Source organism: Rhinoraja longicauda, chromosome 31, assembly GCF_053455715.1.
Source record: "Rhinoraja longicauda isolate Sanriku21f chromosome 31, sRhiLon1.1, whole genome shotgun sequence".
Taxonomy (NCBI): Eukaryota; Metazoa; Chordata; class Chondrichthyes; order Rajiformes; family Arhynchobatidae; genus Rhinoraja; species Rhinoraja longicauda.
Window position 1 is genome coordinate 4183638 of NC_135983.1, and position 19684 is coordinate 4203321.

Below are 19684 nucleotides of genomic sequence, written 5' to 3' on the forward strand. Positions count from 1 at the left end.
TGATGTTTCGGGTCGGGTACTTGATTAGTGCGAGTCTCAGGGGAGAAGGGAGGAGAAGAGAGAGTTGAGAGGGAAAGATGGATCAGCCACCATTAAATGGCGTGGACTCGATGGGCCTATTTCTGCTCCGACTACTTGTGACCTTAAGGGACCGTTCTGCAGAACCCCAAATCAAAATGTCACCGGTCCACGTCGTCCAGAGATGCCGCCTGGCCAGCTGAGTTACTCCAGCACTTTGTGCCTTTTTTTTCTTGGAAGCCAGCATCTGCAGTTCCTTGTGGCCCCACGTCCATACACAGGCCTAGTAAATTACAGGCCTACTTCATGAATTAGCACGTTTGCACTCACCCATATCTTTTGTTCGGCTCTTACATGCGCATGCTTCGAGAGACTGGTACCTTGGCAGGGAACGGTCAGGGCTGGGGATTAATCAAAAGCCGGACGCTGTTGACAGACCTGAAATGGAACAGGAGCCAGTGTTACAGCCTCACAACCAGTCCACCATTCAGTCTTCCATGCAGATGCCTTCATTTTGCTTCCAATTTGCCTTTGGAATGGTGAAAGATTTCCCTGTGAATCACAGGGCTGCATTATTCTGTAATGGTGACATCACAGCAGCCTGGCGGAGAGTTAATCCACTTTCATTTCAAGGCTGCCTTGCCATCTAACCCTCACCTAGGAGGGTGTTGCCGGGACTCAAGGGCCTGAGCTATGGGAGGAAGAGGTTGAGCTGGGATAGGGTTCTGGTCCTTGGAGCGCAGGAGGACGAGGGGTGATCTCATCAGGAAAGGTGTGCAAGGTCAGGAGAGGAATAGATCGGGTAAAATGCACAGTCTTTCACCCAGAGTGTTGGGGAATCGAGAGGGCAGAGGTTTAAGGTGAGAGAGGAAAGGTTTAACAGAAAACCTGAGGGGCAACCTTTTCCACAAAGAGGGTAGTGGGTGTCTGGAACGAGCTGCCGGAAGAGGTAGTTCAGGCAGGTACAATCACACGTTAAAGAAACATTTAGACCGGTATGGATAAATAGCATGGACAGGACAGGCTTAGCAGGATATGGGCCAAACACAGGCAGGTGGGACTAGTGTAGATAGGGCATGTTGGTCGGTGTGGGCAAATTGGGCCTGTTCCCACGCTGTGTGACTCCAAGGCCTACTTTCAACACTCAAGAGCACTGTTGGGAGGACTTGTATTAACCTAAGTGAGAACCCACATAGGGTTTATCAAATCGTTTATCAATTAGTTACCGATCATTTAAAATTAAAAAGGGGATCGGGGGGGGGGTGGGGTAGTGGGTCGAGAGCTTTGAGACAGCCTACCCTTGAGTTTGGTAGAGTTTGTGCCTGTGCCCTTCCCAATAGTAGCACAGTTATATAAGGCCTGAATAACGAGCAGTTTTTATGACCAAACATTTTTTTAATGCCAAGCACCCTTTCCATTTGCAACAAGATTTATCGGAGCAAAATCTGATAATCTATTCAGTGGAACTGCCAGTTCAGGAGGAGAGCTCATGAGGATGTAACCAAAAAGGAGCTGCAGATGCTGATCTATGCTGTAGTGACACTGCTGGTCAGGCAGCATCTCCGGAGCATGGATCTCTGACGAAGGGTCCCCACCCGAAACGTCACCTACCAATTCCCTCCAAAGATGCGGCCTGTCCCGCTGGATTGTTCCAGCACTCTGTGTCCATCTCGTGAGGATGTTGCTGGAACTGGGGAATTATAGCTATGAGGAAAAACTGGCTAGACAAGGTTTGGCTTTTTTTCTGCTCAGCAATGGACATAGAGAGAATATTTAATTGAGACGTGCAAAATAATAAGAGAGCTAGACTGGGCAACCATAAAATAACTGTTTCGCGTGGCAGGGAGAGGTCTTTAGCCGGGGAACATGAACCCAGGTTAGTTATTGGAAGGATTTAGATGGGAGTCTGGAATTTGTTTGTCCAAAGGAATGATGAGAGGAGGCTCCCTCATCACAGTGAGGTGTCAGGGTGAGGGTGTAAACTGCAGGACTACACAGCATGCAGAGAAGATATACGAGGATGGTGCCAGGACTCAAGGGCTTGAGCTGGATGGGCAGGCCAGGGCTTTATATCTTTGAGGCCAGGAGGCTGAGGGTTGATTTTATTTAAGTGTGGAAAAATCCTGAGCTCAGACAAATTGAGAAAACGATTGTTAAAAGTGAGAGTTATCCCAGCGACGTGTACAAATTGGCACCAACAACTCCCCTCAACAACTTCTCCTTCCTCCTACTTCCTCCAAGTCCAAGGCGTAGCTATGGGCACCCGCATGGGCCCCAGCTATGCCTGCCTCTTTGTGGGGTAGATTGAACAATCCCAGGCATACACTGGCCCTATCCCCGAACTCTACCTCCGCTACATTGATGACCGCATCGGCGCTACCTCCTGCACCCATGCAGAACTCATGGACTTCATTAACTTCACCACCAATTTCCATCCTGCACTCGAATTCACTTGGACCATCTCCGACATCTCCCTTCACTTTCTTGATCTCACCGCCTCCATCACAGGAGATAGACTATTGACTGACATAAACCCACTGACTCCCACAACTATCTCGACTACACCTCTTCCCACCCTACAATTTCCTAGTTTCACACACACATAGGGTAGCACGGTGGCGCAGCGGTAGAGTTGCTGCCTTACAGCGAATGCAGCGCCAGAGACCCGGGTTCGATCCCGACTACGGGTGCTGTCTGTACGGAGTTTGTACGTTCTCCCCGTGACCTGCGTGGGTTTTCTCCGAGATCTTCGGTTTCCTCCCACACTCCAAAGACGTACAGGTTTGTAGGTTAATTGGCTTGGTATGATTGTAAATTGTTCTTAGTGTGTGTGGGATAGTGTTAGTGTGCGTTGATCGCCAGTTGGTGTGGACCCGGTGGGCCGAAGGGCCTGTTTCCGCGCTGTACCTCTGAACTAAACTAAACTAACCATCTAAGTTGTGTTGCTGAACAGATATCGAGCAAACCCATACTTCACTGCCGATGCAAGCTAAGTGGCACAAAGCCACTGGCTGGATTAGCGGGTATTAGCTACAGGGAGAGGTTGGACAGACTTGACTTGTTTTCTCTGGTACACTGAAGGTTGCAGCAACTCTTGTGTATGACCTCAGTGTAATCTACAATTCTTACACTCAGGTATGATTATGCCTATAAATCTTCAGTAAGATTCTTACTGAAATGTATGCAAAACCGGAATTTCACTCTACCTACATGCATGCAACAATAAAGTAGAGTCATAGATTCATTCCGCACGGAAACAGGCCCTTCGGCCCAACAGTCCATGCTGACCAAGATACCCCATCTACGCTAGTCCCACCTTTGACCCATATCCCTCCCCTATTCATGTACCTGCCCATTATTGAGGTGACCCATTGCAAAGGCCAGCGTCAAGCCAGATGGGCCTGGACATGCCACGTCAAAGAGAATGTTCCCCATGTTGGGGGAGTCCAGAACCAGGGGTCACAGTTTAAGAATAAGGGGCAGGCCATTTAGGACTGAGATGAGGAAAAACCTTTTCACCCAGAGGGTTATGAATCTGTGGAATTCTCTGCCCCAGAAGGCAGTGGAGGCCAATTCACTGGATGTATTCAAGAGAGAGTAGGATATAGCTCTTGGGGTGCTGATTATAAAATAGGTGCAGGAGGAGGCCATTTGGCCCTTCGAGCCAGCACCGATTCTGGATGATCAGCTCTGATTATATTGAATGGTGGTGCTGGCTCGAAGGGCTGAATGGCCTACTCTTGCACCTATTTTCTATGTTTGTATGACCAAGTAAAGATTCCTTTGATAGGAACTGTGATTAATGATTATCCGAAAACACAAACCTTTAATATCACTCAGAAAAATAAACTCAGTAAAGAGAGGCTACAAACAAACAGATGTTGGGGCAGCAGGAAGGTCGGGGGAAAGTAGTCCACTCCCAACACAGCCTCTGAGAACAATATTCCTGGTCTGAAAAGTCATAGAGTCACACAGCATGGAAACAGGCCCTTTGGCCCAACTTGCCCGTGCTGACCAAGATCCCCCATCTACACTGATTCCATGGGCCTGTGTTTGGCCCAGAACCTTTGCGATCCAAGTACCTGCCCATGTATCTTTTAAACGTTGTTACAATATCTGCCTCAACTACTTCCTCTGGCAGCTCACTCCATACACCCACCACGCTCTGAGTGAAAACATTGTCCCTCTGGTTCCTATTAAATCTTTCCCCTCTCCCCTTAAACCAATGTCCCCTGGTTCTTGATTCCCTTACTCTGGTTACCATGAGTTTCTCCATCCTTTATTCGTTCAACAGTACAGCTTCCTGGCTGGGCTGGTCTCTCTTTATCAGAGGACGTGCACAGTGCCAAGCCCAGGACTGGAAACATCTACCAACCACCTTCATAGGTGCCCACAGATTCTCATCACTCGCTTGTGGGAATGTAGCATGCAATGAAAAGGGAAGATTAACGAGGGTAAGGCTCTGGTTGTTTCATTACAAGAAGGATGTGGAGGCTTTGGAAATGGTGTGGAGGTGAGGTGGTTTACCAGTATGATGACTGGATTAAGGGGCATTAGCTACAGGGAGAGGTTGGACAGACTTGGATTGTCTTCTCTGGAACAGCATAGGTTGAAGGGCGAACTGATAGAAGCGTATACAATTAGGAGAGGCATAGATAGGGTACATGAAGGCAAGGCGAGAATCACACGAACAACAGTATAAAATCATGAGAGGAATAGATCGAGTCGAGGCATGGAGTTTCTTGCCCAGAGTAGGCGAATCGAGGAATGGAGGATATAGGTTTAAAGTGAAGGGGAAAAGATTTAATAGGAATCTGAGGGGTAACTTTTTCACACAAAGGGTGGTGGGTGTATGGAACGAGCTGCCAGAGGAGGTAGTTGAGGGCGGGACTATCCATCGTTTAAGAAACAGTTAGACAGGTACATGGATAGGACAGGTTTGGAGGGATATGGACCAAACGCAGGCAGGTGGGGCTAGTGCAGCTGGGACATGTTGGGTAAGTTGGGCCAATTTCCACACTGTATCACTCTATGACGAAGCTTGCAGGCAAGTTCAGTGATGCCAATGCTAATAAATCAAAACATGTTCGCTGCCAACTGTGGCCATCTGTAAACATATTGGATTAGCCAATTCAGCCGCGTTGCTAGGTAACAGCTCTTGTTAGTGGAATCCAGGAAACAGAGTCTGTGTTTGTGTGTTTGTTGTCAGGCTGGGGAACGTGGCAGTTGGCCAGCTGAGGAAGTGGTGGACTGATTGGTGGTAAAGCGCACGGCATGTGGTACAAACCAAAGGGAAGTGTGCCACGGCTGGCACTGGCACTGGCACTGGCACGAGACTGAGCCTCTGTGGATCACACTCTGCAACAACACCGTCAACCACACTCGCCCAAGGCTATTATCACCACCGGCAGATGCTTAAGGCCAGCCCGTGCAGAACATTGGTGGCTTCTCCAGGTAACGAAGGCATGCGGCATGCTTGCACTCATAGGTTAGAGCATTGAGTAGAAGAATCGGGATATCATGATGCAGCTTCGTAGGACTTTGGTTGGGCAGCGCTTGGAAAACTGCGCGCAGTTCCGGTCATGGATGTGGAGGCTTTGGAAAGGGTGGCAGAGGAGGTTCACCAGGATGATGTTGGTGGTATTAGCTACAGGGAGAGATGGGACAGACTTGGGTTGTTTTCTCTGGAACACCGTTGGTCACCTGATGGAAGCATATAAATTTAGGAGAGGCATAGACAGGGTAGACAGTCAGAACCTTTTTTCCCCAGGATGGAAATGTCAAATACTAGAGGGCACAGCTTTAACGAGAGAGTGGCAAAGTTTCAAGAAGTTGTGCTGGGCAACTTATTTTGTTAAACAGAAGGTGGCGGGTGCCTGGAACGAGCTGCTGGGGGTGGGTGGTGGAGGCAGATCCAAAAGTGGCATTTGGATAGGCAGGGAATGGAGGGATATGGATTATGTAGATAGATAAGAGTTGGTCTCGGCATCATGTTCAGCACAGACATTGTGGGCCGAAAGGTCTCTTCTTGTGCTGTGCTGTTTTATGGTCTATGTGACATGAATGTCACACCTTTATGGTCTATGTGACATGAATGTCACACCTTTTTAAGCTGTAGCATTGTTTCTTCAGGTACAGGAGAGAGAGAGAGAGAGAGAGAGAGGGAGCGAGAGAGAGAGAGAGAGAGGGAGAGAGAGAGAGAGAGAGAGAGAGAGAGAGCATGTTACTTCAGTGGGGGCATTACCTCAATTGAACTGCACATTAATTCATCACATAATTCGTGACCGTCTCCGTGATTGCCATGGATACTGAAAGAACACGTCACAGGCAAAAGCAATTTTCATTTCAATTGAGCTGTTGCTCAGGTACTAGTAGCTTTGCAGCCAAGGGTGTAAAGAGTATGCTGTAATGTCTATTGATGTTGCAATTCATCATGCAATGCAAAGGCATTGTTCTGGAAAGATTTTAATTTCATCTTCGACGTGTGAAGCAGACGGACGCCAGCGATGGACTGTCGCAATCAAAAACCCCGGCTCCAATTAACTCTCAGGACTAACTCCCTGCAATCTGTGGCAGATGCAGCAAGACCAGGTTACCTGGTATCTAAAATATATCAGAATTTTAAGACTTAATAGCGCACTCATATTGCTTCATAACAGACAACAGTCCAGCACGGGACAGGCCCTTCGGCCCACAACGTCTGTGCTAAACATGATCTCCTCTGCCTGCACATGATCCATCTCCCTCCATTCATTACATATCTAAAAACTACTACAGTATCGGCCTCCACCAACACCCCCTGACAGCTTGTTCCAACACCCACCACATCTCCTTTAAACTTGGCCCCTTTCATCTGAAAGCTATGTTCTCTGGTCCTTGACATTTCCACCTTGGGAAAAAGGTTCTGACTGTCTACCCTGTCTATGCTTTTAGTTTAGTTTAGTTTAGAGATACAGTGTGGAAACAGGTCCATCGGCCAGTGATCCTCACACATTAATACAATCCCACACACGCAAGGGACAATTTACATTTATACCGAGCTAATTAGCCTACAAACCTGTACCGCTTTGGAGTGTGGGAGAGATTCCTGGAGAAAACCCAATGCAGGTCACGGGGAGAACGTACAAACTCCGTATAGACAAGCACCCGTGGTCAGGATCAAACCCGGGTCTCTGGCGCTGTGAATCAGCAACTCTCCCGCTGCGCCACCGTGCCGCCCCAAATTATAACGGTTTATAAACCTCTATCAGTTCTCCCCTCAGCCTTTGGCCCTGATAGGAAAACAATCCAAATTTGTCCAACCTCTCCTTATAGCTCACACCTCCTACTCCAAGCAGCATTTTTGGTAAACCTCACCTGCACCCTCTCCAAAGCCTCCACATCCTTCCTGTAATTAGTAAAAAGAAAATGAGATTCCAGGAAAGGCTTTCTCCTCACTGGAATGCACTGATCCATTGTGGTAGTTCTCAGTTGGTTCATGGCAGGTTGCATCATTTCTGCTCAATTTTATTCTGCACCAATTTCCCTTTCAATCAAGTGATAAGGAATCACAAATGGCAGAAGAAAGACCCACTTCACACCAGTTGCCTTCATAGTAAAATAACAATTATCTGCCAACAGTCAATGTGAAAGATCTCCCTCTTTTCCTCCCATCTTCTGAGTGACTTGCTTGGTGTAACGCATTTTCTTTAGTTTGGTTTAGTTTGGTTTAGAGTTTGGTTTAGTTTGGTTTAGAGTTACAGTGCGGAAACAGGGACCCCACCGACCAGCGATCCCCGCACATTAACACTATCCGATACCCTTCTAGGGACAATTTTTACATTTACCAAGCCAATTAACCTACAAACCTGTACGTCTTTGGAGTGTGGGAGGAAACCGAAGATCTTGGAGAAAACCCACACAGGTCACGGGGAGAACGTACAAACTCCGTACAGACGGCGCCCGTAGTTGGGATCGAACCCGGGTCTCCGGCGCTGCATTCGCTGTAAGGCAGCAACTGTACCGCTGCGCCACCGTGCCACCCCTTTTTTTTCTGGACGCACACACGCACACGGTGAGATCTCTAAACTCAACTAAAAACATGTACCGAGGTACAGTGAAGAGCTTTGTTTTTACATGCTATCGAAACAGATCAGATATACGATACATAAATGCAATCAGTTCAAACTGAAGTACCGTAGGCAGAGAGGGAAAGATACGGAATGCAGAATGTTGTTGTCAGTATCGTAGTGCGTCAGTTCCGTAGACAAAGCCCAATGTCCACAATGGGCTGTAGGTGATTCGGGTTTGAGGGTAAAGGGGAAGATGTTCAGAGGAGATCTGAGGAAGGACATGTTCACCCAGAGAGTAATTAGAATCTGGGTGGGTGGAGAAGTTGGGGAGACTCTCAAATATGTATGCATCTAAATGGGCCCTGAATCTATAAAGGCAAAGAAGGCTTGAGCATGTCATGATGCAGCTGCATGACTGTGTCATCTTCTATACACTAAAACTCTCGTTTGTTATCTTGTTTGTGACAGAACTTCAGCCAAAACAGTACATGAAAGCGCGACAATTTTAGGCCCACCTTACTCACCGTCATCACTTTAATGGTAAAAATGGTAGTTTTATTGAAATTGGTGTTATATTTTTTAAGTTATTCACATTTTAAAGTTAAAATATATCTCCTACGGAGGGAGGGAGGGGGAGGAGGGAGGATAATGGGGGTTGCGGGGAATGGAGTGGGGGGTGAAGGGGATGGGGGAGAGGGGAGGGGGAAGAGTGGAGGGGGGAAGAGGGGACGAGAGTGGAGGGGGATTGAGGAGAGAGGGGAGGGGGGGTGGACAGGGTGTTGCACCCATGCAGGAGAGGTTTGGGCCCAACGGGTCCACTTCGTCTAGTTATCTCTAAAACTAAAACATTCAAAGTAAAAGGCATAGCTGTAAGGTGAGACGGGAAAACTTTAAAGCTTTTGTGCCAGGGCACAGAGGGTGGTGGGTGGCAGGAACTTCCTGCCAGGGATGGTAGTGGAGGCACATATGATGCAGATAGCTACGATTGTGGCATTTAAGAGGCTTTTAGATAGGCATGTGGGTGGTATGCAAGGATTAGAGGGATATTAGTTTAGAGATACAGTGCAGAAACAGGCCCTTCGGCCCACCGACTCCGCACTGACCAGTGATCCCTGCACATTAACACTATCCTACACCCACTAGGGACACTTTATACACACACACCAAGCCAATTAACCTACAAACCTGTACGTCTTTGGAGTGTGGGAGGAAACCGAAGATCTCGGGGAAAACCCACGCAGGTCACGGGGAGAACGTACAAACTCCGTACAGACGGCGCCCGTAGTCAGGATGGAACCCGGGTCTTTGGCGCTGCAAGCGCTGTAAGGCAGCAACTCTACCGCTGAGCCACCGTGGCCGGCGACCATGTGCAGGCAGATGAGATTAGTTTATCTTGGCATTATGTTCAGTGTAGACATAATGGACAGTATAGACAGGTCAAAGGGCCTGTTCGTCGTCTCTGCTTTTCAATGTACTCGCTGGAATTTAGAAGATTGAGGGGGAATCTTATAGAAGCTTACAAAATTCTTAAGGGGTTGGACAGGCTAGATGCAGGAAGATTGTTCCCGGTGTTGGGGAAGTCCAGAACAAGGGGTCACAGTTTAAGGATAAGGGGGAAGTCTTTTAGGACCGAGATGAGAAAGTTTTATTTCACACAGAGAGTGGTGAATCTGTGGAATTCTCTGCCACAGAAGGTAGTTGAGGCCAGTTCATTGGCTATATTTAAGAGGGAGTTAGATATGGCTCTTGTGGCTAAAGGGATCAGGGGGTATGGAGAGAAGGCAGGTACGGGATACTGAGTTGGATGATCAGCCATGATCGTATTGAATGGCGGTGCAGGCTCGAAGGGCCAAATGGCCTACTCCTGCACCTATTTTCTATGTTTCTATGTTCTATGTTCTAAGGCTACAGACCAATTGCTTGTAAATGTGATTAGTATAGATGGGCATTTGATCATCAGCGTGGACATGCTAGGTTGAAGGGCCTGTTTCAGTCCTGAGTCATAGAGTCATAAAGCACGGATACAGACCCTTCAGCCCGCCTTGCCCGTGCCAACCAAGATGCCCAGTCTACACTCGTCCCACCTGCCTGCATTTGGCCCAAACCCCTCTAAACCTTTCCTATCCATGTCTCTGTCCAAATGTCATTCAAATTATGTTATAGTACCTGCCACAACCACCTCCTCTGGCAGCTCATTGTGTATGTCCACCACCCTCTGCATGTACAAATTGCCCCTCAGGTTCTTATTAAATATTTCCCCTCTCACCTTAATCCTATGTCCACTGGTTCTCGATACCCTTGCTCTGGGTAAAAGACGGTGCATTCACCCTTACTCTTCTCCTCTCAATTTTAAGCTGTACTAGACCAAGTGGACCCGTTGGGCCCAAACCTCTCCTGCATTGGTGCAGCACCCTCTCCTCCCCTCTCCCCTCTCCCCCCTCCCCCCTCCACTCCCCTCCTCCCCATTCTCTCCCCTCCTCCCTCCCCCCCTCCCCTCCCCCCTCTCTGCCGTCTCCCCTCTCCCTCCTCCCTCCCCCTCCTTCCCTCCCTCCCTCCCTCCTCCCCCTCCCTCCTCCCTCCACCTCCCCCCTTCCATCCCCCTCCTCCTCCCCTCCCCCTCCCCTCCCCCCCACTCCATCCCCCTCAACCCTCCTTATCCTCCCTCCTCCCCCTCCCTTCCTCCCCCCAAGCCCCTCCCTCCTCCCTCCCTCCCTAGGAGATAGATTTAAACTTTAAAATGTGAATAACTTTAAAAATATAACACCAATTTCAATTAAACTTCTTCCATTAGCACCAAAGGGACGACGGTGAGTAAGGTGGGCCTAAAATTGTCGCGCTATCGTGTACCGTCTTGGCTGTAGTTCAGGAACAAACAAACAAACAAATGAGAGTTTTAGTATATAGATGATTTTGGACATAGCAAGCTCCCAAAATTAACAGAGAATGAGAATGATCAGCCATGATCACATTGAATGGCGGTGCTGGCTCGAAGGGCCGAATGGCCTACTGCTGCACCTATTGTCTATTGTCTATTGTCTATAACAGGGACCAACAAGTGACTCTTTCTGACATTAGAGGGAATGAGAGGAGAGGAGTGTTATTGAACATGAGGAAGGTTATTGCAGCAAAGATTAATAGCGAGCTGTAGTTGGCCCGAGGACAATCGATAAGATCATGAACAGTGTGTTCATTGGCTTCCACTCCATGACCCTCAATTCCCTTACGGTCCAAAATTCTACCCTGGCCTTGAATATATTCAATGATTCAGCATCCCCAGTCTGTCTTGGCGCTCACTAGTCGAGAGATTCACAACCCGCAGGGAGAAGGAATTGCTCTTCCTCTGCTCTAAATCGTGATATGCCCCCCTGTATTTGATCAATCACGGTGGCACAACGGTAGAGTTGCTGCCTTACAGCAAATGCAGCGCCGGAGACCCGGGTTCCATCCCGACTATGGGTGCTGTCTGTACGGAGATTGTACATTCTCCCCGTGACCTGCGTGGGTTTTCTCTTCGGTTTCTTCCCACACATAGGTTTGTAGGTTAATTGGCTTGGTAAATGTAAAAAATAAATTGTCCCTAGTCAGTGTAGGACAGTGTTAATGTGCGGGGATCGCTGGTCGGTGCGGACCCGGTGGGCCGAAAGACCTGTTTCCGCGCTGTATCTCTAAACTAATACGGGTGTCAGGGGTGATGGGGTGAAGGCAGGTGAATGGGGTTGAGACGGAAAGATAGATCAGCCATGATTGAATGGCGGAGTAGACTTGATGGGCCGAATGGCCTAATTCAGCTCCTAGGATTTATGAACTGTTCCGGGCTATCTCCTTAGAGGGGCAACATCCTTAGGGAATGCATGCTGTCAAGGTGCTACAATGCAGCTGCAACTGGGGTCCACCCGACAATTATGTTTCAAAGCTCAGGCGAGTTTTGGATATTGTGCCAGCTCGTTCGTTCTTCCTCCATCTGACGCAGAATCCAGAGCCGTTTAAAATACCGATGTAAAATTGCCCAGCTGTGCTCTGAACGCAAAGACCAAAATAAATTCAGGTGGATAATCAGCAGCATCTCAAGTTTACAGAGAAATTCAGGCCTCATCAACAGTGCGATCAAGACGGTAATTACTCCACGGGGTACTCCACCTCGAGGGCAGCCCAGTGCTGACGCAGCGGGTAGAGCTGATGCCTCACCGCGCCAGTTAATTGGCCCTCCGTAAATCTCCCGGAGTGCGTGGGGAGTGGATGAGAACGTGGGGCTACATAGAACTCGCGTGGATGGGTGATCGATGGTCAGCAAGGACCTGTTTCGATGGTCAGCAAGGACCTGTTTCGATGGTCAGCAAGGACCTGTTTCGATGGTCAGCAAGGACCTGTTTCGATGGTCAGCAAGGACCTGTTTCGATGGTCAGCAAGGACCTGTTTCCATGGTGTCTCTAAAAAACAGTCAAGATGGGCAAGAAAACCAAGCCCATTCTGTGCCTCTGGTCATTGTCATCTCTCTCCACAAACACCTCGCACTGAACGTACAGGAGCAGCAGCAACTCTCCGTCCTTACTTGTTCTGGGTTACGCACCCCTCTGCATTATTTGCCCCCTTGGTACAATTCTAATCCTGTGTCCTCACTTCCAATCCCATTTCAATCAGTTCTCAATTCAATGTGCACACTACCTCATCAATTGCAACGTTTTCATTCAGAGGGTGGTGGGTGTATGGAACGAGCTGCCAGAGGAGGTAGGTGAGGCAGGGACTATCGCAACATTTAAAGGATGCTTGGACAGGTACATTGATAGGAAAGGTTTAGAGGGTTATGGGACAAACATGGGCAAATGGGACGAGCTAAGATGGGGCATTTGTTCGGTTTGGACGAGTTGGGCCGAAGGGCCCGTTTCCATGCTGTGTGATTCTAAGATGGTTCACGCTTTGGGATAAGGAGTAAGACTATGGAGTCTTTACTGCAGAAACAAGGAACTGCAGATGCTGGTTTACAAAAAAAAGACAGAGTGCTGGAGTATCTCAGTGGGTCAGGCAGCATCTCTGGACAACTTGGAAAGGTGATGTTTTGGGTCTGAGCCCTTTTTCAGACTGATGCATCATAGAAACATAGAAACATAGAAACATAGAAAATAGGTGCAGGCGGAGGCCATTTGGCCCTTCGAGCCAGCACCGCCATTCATTGTGATTTGGCCCTTCAAGCCAGCACCGCCATTCATTGTGATCATGGCTGACAATCAGTAACCTGTGCCTGCCTTCTCCCCATATCCCTTGATTCCACTAGCCCCTAGAGCTCTGTCTATCTCTCTTTTAAACTCATCTAGTGATTTGGCCTCCACTGCCCTCTGTGGCAGGGAATTCCACAAATTGACAACTCTCTGGGTGACAAAGTTTCTTCTCACCTCAGTTTTAAATGGCCTCCCCTTTATTCTTAGACTGTGGCCCCTGGTTCTGGACTCCCCCAACATTGGGAACAATGTCTGAAGAAAGGTCCTAACTCAAAACATCAAAACCTATCCATGTTCTTCAGAGATGTTGCCTGACTCACTGAATTACTCCAGCATGTTGTGTCTTCGTTTAAACGGAGTCTTCACTTATTTGTAAGCAACAGAATGAAGAGAGGTTCATGGAGGGAGGTTCATAGGTTTATAAGGGATAGGAGCAGTGTTAGGCCATTTGGCCCAACAGGTCTACTCCGCCATTCAATCATGGCTGATCTATCTTTCCCTCGCAAACCCCTTAAGGGGGTCCTGTTGACTAAAATCAAGTTTGAGACCAGAATACCATGTCAAATATATATTTTTAAAGTGTAATAATTGGAGGGCAATGCAATAATTGGAGATGGGCCGTCGGTGAGCAATTCACTGTACCTAGGCACATGTGACAATAAAGTATCATTGAATGACTTAGATGAAGGGATTAAAAGCACCATTAGCAAATTTGCAGATGATACAAAGCTGGGTGGTAGTGTGAACTGTGAGGAAGATGCTATGATGTTCCAGGGTGACTTGGACAGGTTGTGTGAGTGGGCGGAAGCATGGCAGATGCAGTTTAATGTGGATAAGTGTGAGGTTATCCACTTTGGTGGTAAGAATAGGAAGGCAGATTATTATCTGAATAGTGTCAAGTTAGGAAAAGGGGACGTACAACGAGATCTGGGTGTCCTAGTGCATCAGTCACAGAAAGGAAGCATGCAGGTACAGCAGGCAGTGAAGAAAGCCAATGGAATGTTGGCCTTCATAACAAGAGGAGTTGAGTATAGGAGCAAAGACGTCCTTCTGCAGTTGTACAGGGCCCTAGTGAGACCGCACCTGGAGTACTGTGTGCAGTTTTGGTCTCCAAATTTGAGGAAGGACATTCTTGCTATTGAGGGCGTGCAGCATAGATTTACTAGGTTAATTCCCGGAATTAACCATATGTTGAAAGACTGGATCGACAAGGCTTGTATACACTGGAATTTAGAAGGATGAGAGGAGATCTTATCGAAACGTATAAGATTATTAAGAGGTTGGACACGTTAGAGGCAGGAAGCATGTTCCCAATGTTGGGGGAGTCCAGAACAAGGGGCCACAGTTTAAGAATAATGGGTAGGCCATTTACAACGGAGATGAGGAAAAACTTTTTCAGTCAGAGAGTTGTAAATCTGTGGAATTCTCTGCCTCAGAAGGCAGTGGAGGCCAATTCTCTGAATGCATTCAAGAGAGAGCTAGATAGAGCTCTTAGGGATAGCGGAGTCAGGGGGTATGGGGAGAAGGCAGGAATGGGGTACTGATTGAGAATGATCAGCCATGATCACATTGAATGGCGGTGCTGGCTCGAAGGGCCGAATGGCCTCCTCCTGCACCTATTGTCTATTGTCTAATTGGAGCAACCTTCCTCTAGCTAATTGTTTATCATTTGTTTCTACATTTCCACCCCTTCCTACCCTTGGCAGAAGGCACCAGTGAAGAACAGCAGCAAGACAATGCACAGAGTTAGAGTTGAGCAGACCTACTGGTTGGATGAGAAATCCGAACTCAAACTCCAGCAGTTGGGAGCGGTTCTGACTGACGAGGTCATCGTGAAGGATGACTACTATGACAACGACACGTTCGATTTGGCCACCAACCAAATCTGGCTGAGTCAGAGGGACGCGCAGTGGCAACTCATCATCGCGCGCCCACAATCGAACGCAAATGGAGACGGCGGGAGACGGGGAGAGCGGAGCTCCCTGGCGTCCAAGCCAGAGGCAAGGAGGAAAGGCAGGAGTCAGAACACAGACGGAGCAACATCAGAGGAAAGCTCTCATCACAAGCGCGGTTTGACACCGAAGAACACCAAAGGAGGTGCACCTGGAAAACAGCCCAAAGGACCGGGAGAAGGGAGCTCGACAGAGGAAGACCAAGCAGCCACGGACCCTCATCCAAGGGGGAGGACATCCAGCAACGCAGCTGGTGCAGTTACCGAAGCCGAGTCTCGATATACTCACGAGGAACTCCGGGCACACCAACAGATCATGGAGTACATTGCACAGTTCATGCAGATCTCTTTGGCAGAGGAGCAGGGGGAAGGAGATGCGAAGTTCAACCATTTCCTGCAGCTGGCTAAAATCCACCACTATGCAAGCTGTCACTCGGCCAAGAGAAGGACGTACAAGCTGAACGATGCCTACAGAGTGGTGATAGAGAAGGACGAGCTGGCCCCCAGATGTGTGGCCAGAATGGAAGTCGATGCAGATGTGTCCAACATCATCAGAGAGCTCGATAAGATGGATGAAATCGCAGCGCTTTTGAGAATGGAGCCTTGTCAGACCGATCAGATTTTAGCTTAAAATTCTCGTTCCAGTCCCAGCAGTCACAGACTACCCTGAAACAGGCTCTTCAGATCAACCACTCCTTCAACTCATCCAACATTTATCCAATTTCTTTCATGTCTGCATTTTGTGTCTATCTTCAGTGTAAACCAGCATCTGCAGTTACTTCCAATAAAGCTGCATCATGGTACATGTTTAGTTTAATTTAGAGATACAAGCACAAAAGCAGGCCCTTTGGCCCACCGGGTCCGAGCCGACCAACGATCCCTACACACTAACTCTACCTTACACACACTGCGGACAATTTACTGTTATACCAAGCCATTTATTCACAAAATGCTGGAGTAACTCAGCAGGTCAGGCAGCATCTCGGGAGAGAAGGAATGGGTGACATTTCGGGTCGAGACCCTTCTTCAGATTGATGTCAGGTGGGCGGGACAAAGGAAGCATATAGGTGGAGACAGGAAGATAGAGGGAGAATTGGGAAGGGGGAGGGGAAGAGAGGGACAGAGGAACTGTCTAAAGTTGGAGAAGTCAATGTTCATACCGCTGGGCTGCAAGCTGCCCAAGCGAAATATGAGGTGCTGTTCCTCGAACTTCCGGTGGGTCTCACTATGGCACACTGGAGGAGGCCCATGACAGAAAGGTCAGACTGGGAGTGGGAGGGGGAGTTGAAGTGCTGAGCCACTGGGAGATCAGGTTGGTTAAGGCGGACTGAGCGAAGGTGTTGAGCGAAACGATCGCCGAGCTTGCGTTTGGTTATACCAAGCCAATTCGCCTACAAAGCTATACGTCTTTGGAGTGTGGGAGGAAACTGGAGATCATGAAGAAAACCCACGCAAGTCAAGGGAAGAACATGCAAACTCCGTACAGACAGCACCTGTAGTCAGGATCGAACCCGGGTCTCCGGCTCTGACCCATAACCTCATCAGCTTCCTCCAGATTCCACAACTCACCTACACTCAAGGAGTGGCCAATTATCCAACTGATCCACAAGTCTTTGGATTATGGGAGGAAACAGGAACACCCGGAGAAAATCCAGATGGTCACAGTGTGAAAAATGCAAACTGCACAGAGACAGCGCCCGAGGTGGGGATTGAACTCGTCTCACCAGAACCGTGAAGGAGCAGCTCCACCAGGTTGAAAACCATTTTGGTCCATTGTACACCACTACCTGTGATAATCTGGACTGTGAAAATATAGACAGTTCCCCCAGGTGCCTTCCTTTTAATCTTACAGAAGGTGGAAATGGATGTTATAGACTCAAAATGCAAACTTTCTCACTTATAGTAAAGGGAAATTGAAGAATTCTAAAATAAGCATCTTGAGATATAAATGATACAAGTAATTAGGAAATTAGATTTCACTTTCTTTCAGTCACAGTATTATTTTTTCTGAAAATTGTAAGAAAGAACAAAAAAGTTTAACTCCAAATAAAAAACATGGCAGCAGGAAGATTATGCGTGAATCATATAAAATTCTAGTTCGGTCACAGTGAGAGGAGCCACACGACAGGAAGGTTGTACACCAAAGGGTGAAGAGGAGACTAACGAGCATGTGATCAGCACAGGAAGGAGCTGCAGATGCTGGTTTACACCGAAGATAGACACAGATTGTTGGAGTAACTCAGCGGGACAGGCAGCATCTCTCGACAGAAGGAATGGGTGGTGACCTTTTGGGTCGAGACCCTTCTTCAGACTGAGCGTCAGGGGAGAGGGAGACACAGAGATATGGAAGTGTAAGGTGTGAAAACGAGACATCAAAGGGGATGGGGGTCAAGGAAAATATAGAATGGATCATTGTTGGCTCAGAGGTGACAACGAAGCATACATTTAATCAAGGGGAACAGTCAGACTTGTCGGGGAACTTGGATGGGGGAGGGATGGAGGGAGAGGGAAAGCAAGGGTTACTTGAAGTTAGGGGTCAATATGCATACCTGCCCAGGCAAAATTTGCGCTGGGCCTCACTCTGACAGTGGAGGAGGCCCAGGACAAAAAGGTCAGTGTGGGAATGGGAGGGGGAGGTATTTAACAACTGAGAGATCAAGTAGGTTTAGGCGGATTGAGCGAATGTGCTCGCTGAAATTGGAGGAACAGCACCTCATATTTCGCTTGGGCAGCCAGGGTATGAACGCTGAATTCTCTAATTGTAGGTAACTTCTACAAATACTGCCCACCCCCTCCCCCTGCCTCCCTATTCCCCACCTCCCTTCCACTAAAAGTCTGTTCACCACTTCCACAGTTCGCACTGGTGTATCCCCTCCCGAGCCGACAATCAGCCTATCAGGGAACCTCCCTGCCTGAGGCCATCTGTGCTGGCCCTGATTTGTCCCGCCTTTGTTTGCTGCCAGGTCCACCCCCCCTACAATCAGTCTGAAGAAGGGTGTTATCAGGTCATGTTCAAAACTAACAGGAGCAGAATTAGGCCATTCGGCCCATCATGTCTACACCGCCATTCAATCATGGCTGATCTATCTCTCCCTCCTCACCCCATTCTCCTGCCTTCTCCCCATAACCCCTCATACCGAAACGTCCCCCATTCCTTCTCTCCAGAGATGCTGCCTGTCCCGCTGAGTTATTCCAGCAATTTGTGTCTATATTGGGGCGGCACGGTGGCGCAGTGGTAGAGTTGCTGCCTTACAGCGCCAGAGACCCAGGTTCGATCCTGACTACGGGTGCTGCCTGTATGGAGTTCGTATGTTTAGATTTAGATTTAGAGATACAGCGCAGAAACAGGCCCTTCGGCCCACCGGGTCCGCGCCGCCTAAGGACAATTTTTTTTTACATTTGCCCAGTCAATTAACCTACCTACCTGTACGTCTTTGGAGTTCTCCCTGTGACCACGTGGGTTTCCTCAGGGTGCTCCAGTTTCCTCCCACAATCCAAAGACGTACAGGTTTGTAAATTGTCCCGAGTGTGTAAGGAGTGGTTGAGAAAGTGAGAAAACATAGAACTAGTTGTGAACGGGTGACTGACGGTCGGTGTGGACCCGGTGGGCCGAAGGAACTGTTTCCATGCTGTATGTTTACAACTAATCTAAACTAAAACAACTAACACCAGGCGGGCTCTCAGCTGCTGTTTATCTCGTGTGGACGTTTGCGTCCTTGAATTCATTTCTGGGCTGGCTGTTAGCAGCATAATGCAGGCCATGTTTTGATATCTTCTGCCGTTGGTATCTAATAGCAACCATGAAGAGCATCATTCATGTGTGCACAATGTCACGACGCACAAGGACCAAAGATAATCGTTCCCCCAGAGTAACCCGACTGAAGACAGAATAATTTTCACAGGAGGAGTAGATGAACAATTTGCTGTGTGAACAGGCAATGACCAAATGCTGTGCGTGGACCAACGAGACCTTTTTAGCTTACACAAACCAAACATCAGAATAAGTTTCGTTTTGGGATTCAGCATACAATTTGAGATTCGTCCCACCGACCCTGCACATTAGCACTATCCTAGTCACTGGGGACAAGTTACAATTTACCGAATCCCCAATTAGCCGACAAACCTGTACATCTTTGGAATTTGAGAGGAAACCGGAGCAACTGGAAAAAACCCGCACGGTCACGTACAGCCATCACCCGCAGTCAGGATCGAACGCACCCGGGTCTCTGGGGCCGTGAGGCGGCAATTCTACCGCTGAGCCACCCTGCCACCCCACAGGTTCTTGGAAACATTATACAGATAACTTAAACTTTAGCATGGTTATCGTGTGACACTATAAAGTTGACATGCTCAGAGGCTGCCTGAGTTCTTCAAGCCTTTCCTGGATCTGTGTGTCATTGTTGCTGTAACCAAGATCATTGTTTGTAACTTCAACAACCAACATTTCCGTG

At 48.3% G+C, this 19684-nt stretch overlaps 2 protein-coding genes across 4 annotated transcripts in view; one reads left to right on the forward strand and one right to left on the reverse strand.

Moving 5' to 3' along the window:
* The window catches only part of ralgps1 (Ral GEF with PH domain and SH3 binding motif 1), a 714125-nt gene that overhangs the window by 584944 nt on the left and 109497 nt on the right, over positions 1-19684 (reverse strand). For 2 of the 3 annotated variants that reach the window (XM_078426450.1, XM_078426448.1), the window contains exon 2: positions 349-456. The exons of the other annotated variant lie outside the window; for it this stretch is intronic. The gene's annotated coding sequence lies outside the window, so the exon portion shown is untranslated. The remainder of the gene's footprint in view (positions 1-348; positions 457-19684) is intronic. 3 annotated transcript variants of the gene reach the window in all.
* Positions 5339-16143, forward strand: LOC144608432 (uncharacterized). Its single transcript, XM_078426182.1, has 2 exons — positions 5339-5472; positions 14989-16143. The coding sequence occupies exon 2, from the start codon at positions 15019-15021 to the stop codon at positions 15862-15864; it is 846 nt and encodes a 281-aa protein (XP_078282308.1). The 5' UTR covers positions 5339-5472; positions 14989-15018; the 3' UTR covers positions 15865-16143.